Source organism: Equus quagga, chromosome 15 (genome assembly GCF_021613505.1).
Source record: "Equus quagga isolate Etosha38 chromosome 15, UCLA_HA_Equagga_1.0, whole genome shotgun sequence".
Lineage (NCBI taxonomy): Eukaryota > Metazoa > Chordata > Mammalia > Perissodactyla > Equidae > Equus > Equus quagga.
The window spans coordinates 37488606-37494272 of record NC_060281.1 but is presented as its reverse complement, the minus strand read 5'-3'; the positions used below and the strand labels follow the sequence as shown (position 1 = coordinate 37494272).

Below are 5667 nucleotides of genomic sequence, written 5' to 3'. Positions count from 1 at the left end.
TGATGTGCTATTTTTACGATTTAAACTCTAAGTGCTCTAGGAGTTAAAAGGAGAGAAATAACACAGACAATAGGGGAATCATGAGAAACATTTTCAAAAAACACAGATTTGGTTCAGGTCTAAAATGTAGCTACAATTTTATCTGGTAGATAAAATAGAATAGCATGTTTCAATTTGGGAGTGGAAAATATACAAACAAGAGAATGAAAGGTCTAGGCAAAACTGTGGAGGAAAAATCATTGTGGATTTTAGTATTACGCTGATGTGGGAACGGTGTTAAAAATTTAAGCTAGGGCTGTGGACCTTATATTTATAATCAAGAGGAGGGGAGTACGGATGGTTTTAGGGACTTCTGTTAGACTCCTACAGTTGAAAAAAAGTTCATGGTGTGTGAATGCATTTGCATGTGTATAAAAATGTTTTGTTTCTTCAGCTTTTTTTATGGTCTCACAGAAGTTTAAGACTCTTCTCCAAGTGTACCAACCAGTGGTATAAAGCTTGAGATCTTGTAAGTTTACACTATTTTAGGGGGTCATAACAGACCAGTTCTCAGGACTTGTGCAATCAATATATTTAGACAGTAGAAAATAAATGTAGTTTTCTATCAATGACATTTTATTTGAGGAAGATCGCCATTATAGTTCTAAGAGTAGTGAGAATAAAGCAATGTGGAGAGAATTACATTTTTAAAATAAGTAAACTTCAAGTCTTTAACGAGGCCTATTATTTGGATATTCCCATTTCTTGATTGATGAGACCCTTGCAATCGACCTCTTAAATGCTCCCTTTACATCTTTGTTTCTAAGTGTGTATATAAGGGGGTTCAACATGGGTGTGATGATTCCGTAAAAAAGGGACACCATCTTTCCCCGGTCCTTGGAGGCAGGGGATGGTGGTTGCAGATACATATAGATAGCAGTGCCATAAAAAAGTGACACCACAATTAGATGCGAGCCACATGTTCCAAATGCCTTTCGTCGACCTTCAGCTGACCTTATTCTCAACACTGCTTGGACAATAAAAGCATATGATATAAGAATGAGTGCCACAGGTATTAGAAGAAATAGCACACTGATAAAGAATAGTTCAGCCTCATTTGCTGTTGTGTCTACACATGACAGCTTGAGCAGAGCAGGGACTTCGCAGAAGAAGTGATCCACTTCTTTATGGCCACAAAGCGGCATCTGAAGAGTCAAAGTGGACTGCAATACTGAGTTACTGAAGCCACTAATCCAGGATGCAGCTGCCAACTGGAGGCAGAGTCTTTGGTGCATGATCACTGAGTAATGGAGAGGGCAACAAATAGCTACAAACCTATCAAAGGACATGACGGCCAGGAGAAGACATTCAGTGGAACCCAAGGCCAGGAAAATGAAAAGTTGGGCCACACAGCCACCATAACTAATTACTTTCCTGCTGTTGCATATGTTTACCAGCATTTGTGGAACTGTACTTGTGGTATAGCAAAGGTCCAGGAGTGAGAGATTAGTCAGAAAAAAATACATGGGGGTGTGGAGTTTGGAATCCAGACGTGACACGAGAATTATTGCCAAATTGCCAAAGATGGTCAAGATATAGGAAACCAGGAATACCACAAAGAGTGGAAGCTCCAGCCACGGTCTATCTGAGAAGCCTAAGAGGATGAACTCTTGTGGGACACTTTCATTTATCTGATTCATGTTAAATGCTTCAACTCTTGGTTCCCTGAAATATAAACTCAGTGAGTTCATAAACATATTTCTTTATTGTCAGTTATAATCATTTTGCTAAGAATTTGCATACATTTACAGACTGATGCTATTAATAATGTGAAAAATGTATTGATAACAAAATAAATATCTTTCCAAGTATTTCAAAAGTGTTTCTGTATAATAGCACGTGAGCAAAATGAATTTAAAAATTTTAAAGCATATCACCAGTTTCCACATTCACAGAATTGACCCTTGACCTTTTGTTTTGTTTTGACCTTTTGTTATTTTCTAAGTTCATTGTTCTCATTTCCTTCAACCTAGATCCCTACTATTAGGTAGACATAGACACAGTTCCTGTCACTTGAATTCATTCTAATTTCTCCTTAATGCCAATAAGATTACCTGTTTGTATGAATTTGTTAAAATTGTTTAAATCTTACTCCCCCTCTTGAAAAAAACAATGTAGACAGAATCTAGTAAGTTATCAGACACAATTTAAACAGATATATCCTTTTTCTTTTGGAAGCTCAGAATTCTTATAGGATTATTTATGCAGTAAACATGAAATTTGAAGTGGATGGGCCTGGGCTCATATGTCTACTTTGCCTACATAGTCGCGTTACCTTGGGAGTGTTTTTTATCCTCTGATCTTCAAGCTCCTCATTTGTAAATAGTGGTATTGATGCGAGAACTCTGGGGTGCTTTGGGCAAAGGCTATTAAGGGCCCTGCATTTTCTGGAGGTACCATTCTGTCAGCTCTACCTGCTGAAATGTATTCATTCCAAAGAAATCTTAACAGAACACTCTAAATTATTTTATTATTTTATCAGCATGAAAATATACATTTTTCACTATCGCTCATCTTCATCAAAATGTTAGCAATGTCTTTTAATTTTGTTGAACTTATTCTAGAACTGTTAGTCCCCTAAAAAATGTCCCCTTGCTCTCATCTAAGAAATCTGAGATACAGAGTCACAGATATAGCTGGGAGATGATGTTCAAATGTATGTTTACATGAAAAAAGGCAGTTATTGAACATTTGTAAAGCATGATACCCTCAATTTAAAAAAGAAATAAAACATATTTTTATATATACGTATAGAGAGAAGTACTAATTTCTAATTAAAAGTTACGTTGAAGAATAGAGAAGGAAGTGCTACTCCTGGGAAATGGGGAGGAGTAGGAGTAAAGGAGGCTTTATTTGTAAGTTTACCTGTTTTTCTTTTTTCTAATTTTTAACAAGCAGACATTATTCTCATAATACATTGTTTAAAATCTCCCCACTCACCAATTTACTGTCTGTGCCCTGCTCTCAGACTAGCATTGCTTTTGTTTAAGACTGTGATCCCCGAGGGTACAAACCTTTAAAAGAAATTTAATTTTTTTAACTCTTCATACTTTCTTAACACTAAGGCTGAATCTGTAAGGAACTTTTCTAAAGGATGATGAGGCATTTTGTATCTAATTGGCTGAAAAACTATTGACAAGTGTGTTTATAGGCATGTGCAGGCACACACACATACCTACAGGCAAATGTGCATATTATACAGGGAAAATGTTCCTCTGTATGTGTAAAGTAAATTCTCTGAACTCCGTTATTCATATTTTAATATATTTGATATTTGGATAGGTCAAGCAATCAACGCACACATTTAATGTGATATTGCATCTTGTCAAAAAGCTGTCATAATCAAAAGCTACTAATCTTGCAATTAATGGCATTTTAGAATTGACAGAATTATATGTATACATGTGATTTTCAGTTTTCTTGCCTGAAAGTTTATTGACTCTAAAGTATCAACTTTGCTTATTCTCTTGTATTCTGTTTCTGTTACTCTTACACATTTTAAACGTTCTACTATATTTCTAAAATTTCTAAACCCATAGTTTAGAATACTTGCCTAGATGAATACACGTCATCACCGCCTTTTAAACCTGTATATTGGTTGACCTTATGTCTGTCATCTCTCTATTGAATTCTCTCATTCCGTACCTGAACTTGAACATTCAAAAAGAGAAGGTTCAACAGAGCCTTGGAAGCATCTTTGTAAGCTGCACTACGGACAGAGTATCAAGACAGAAGAGGTAACAAGAGTTTTAGGCCCAAATCTGCCAGAAAGTCATTAAGTGGACAAATTAGCTAAAAGTTTTGGATGTCGGTTTTATCTTCTGTAACATGATGGGGTTGATATTTTCCTTTCAGCATAAAAATTGTTTACTTTTAGGTTTTCTCAAATTATCTCATATCCCTATGACATAGACTTCTAAGTTTCACATAGATACCATCTTCTTGCTGGAGTATAAGGATGAACGATAAGAGTGATTGTCACAGCTGATACATTGTAACCTAGCTTAGCAATACAAGAAAGTTTGCAAAAGGAAATTTTCCTGTTCGTGAAAGATTAATTTTGTGAGCAGAAACTGAATTTATATGTTCAGAGAAGTTACTTTCCCCAGGTCCTAGAGCTGGTAAGTAGCAGACTGAAGACTAGAACCTAAGACTGACCTGCTATAAAGTTCTTATTTCCCATAGAGAATACAAATACATTCAAAATAGCATTATATATAATACATATATGTATATATGAAGAGTGTATATATTTGTATATTCATAGAAGCTGAAGCTGAATGAATCAGATTTTTCCTAGCAGATAATTTTGTCTTTGCTTAGATTTAAAACATATACAGAACATGAATTGAGTGCTTAAAGCACTCAGATTTTGCATAGTAATTTTTTGAAATGTGTTCTACTTACCTCCATTTTAAGCATTGGTGATAGCTCAATTTATTTTTGTATCCAAGAAGACTTGAATTCGAATAAGACTAATTTAAAGTTCACAGATACAATAATGTCGTCATATATTATTTAGTTGCAGAACTGGTTTGATGAAATTCATTCAACTTCTTTTAATTACACTCAATTTATGGCAAGTCATGAGGTCTCCATTCAGACACAACTAGAATGACGGTGTCACAGATGGCCAGAATGTGGTGTTCTGGAATCACATCACTTGGAATTAGGGCATCCACTGCTGTTTTCAGAGGTTTTTTTCCAACCAGTTTCGCAAAATGGATCAAAGTATGGCACACTGTCTCTATCAATACTATTGCTGTTGGTTTTGGTCTCTGGCAGAAATCTTGAACAATAAATTGCAAACTCTTCCCCCATAGTTTATAGTAATTCACCGCATACCCAATGGGAGGAGAGAGGAAGTGATATTCCTCTTTGCCGTTGATTTGCTCAGCAAACTCTTCCTCCAGGGACTGAATCTTCAACAACTCTAAGACAATAGGAAGGACAATGGGGACTAAAACATCAGAGTTTGAATTTTGTGCTATTGAATTGAGATTAGTATTCGTTTGTAAACTACTCATTGACTTCTCTAAAGCCACTTCTTTCAGGAAGGAATTCTTTATTCCATGTGTAAATTCTCTAAGAATCCATCTGAGGTCATGTTACCAAACCTTTGGTAACATTCTCTATATTTCTATATTTCCATATCAGAAAATAGACTTCTATTTAATTTACCTTAAGATAATCTCTTGTTAATTTGGTTTATGATACATTTCACGTAAAACAGTTTAAAAAATTAATATAGAGACAATAGATCCATCTTTTCTTTCATGGTTTTTTATATTTCTAGGCTTGATTCCTTAAGCTTCTCTTCAACTCAAGGTTGTGTATATACTCTTGTAAGATTTAAATTTTTCTTTCTTTTTATATTAGTGTCTCTAATCCTGCCAGAATAAATATTTATTTTTTATGTCCTATAATATGCAAATTCATTTCAGTTTCTCTTCCAGATGAGTAGATTTGGAAGACATTTATCTATAATTCTGAAAAAGATAAGAATCTATTAAATAGAAAAAACAATTTTTTAAATTTGAAAAAAAAACCCACAAATGGCCCAATAGGAAAATGACAAATTATAGGAATAGACAATATAGAGAATAGCAAATCCACATGACCAATAGG

The 5667-nt window shown here is 34.7% G+C and overlaps 1 protein-coding gene across 1 annotated transcript; it reads right to left on the bottom strand.

Moving 5' to 3' along the window:
• Positions 1–643: 643 nt before the first annotated feature.
• LOC124227080 (olfactory receptor 2B2-like) lies at positions 644–1679 on the bottom strand. Its single transcript, XM_046640986.1, is given in 3 exon segments — positions 644–738; positions 741–758; positions 761–1679. Coding segments are annotated over 3 exon segments (1032 nt in total).
• Positions 1680–5667: the final 3988 nt, after the last annotated feature.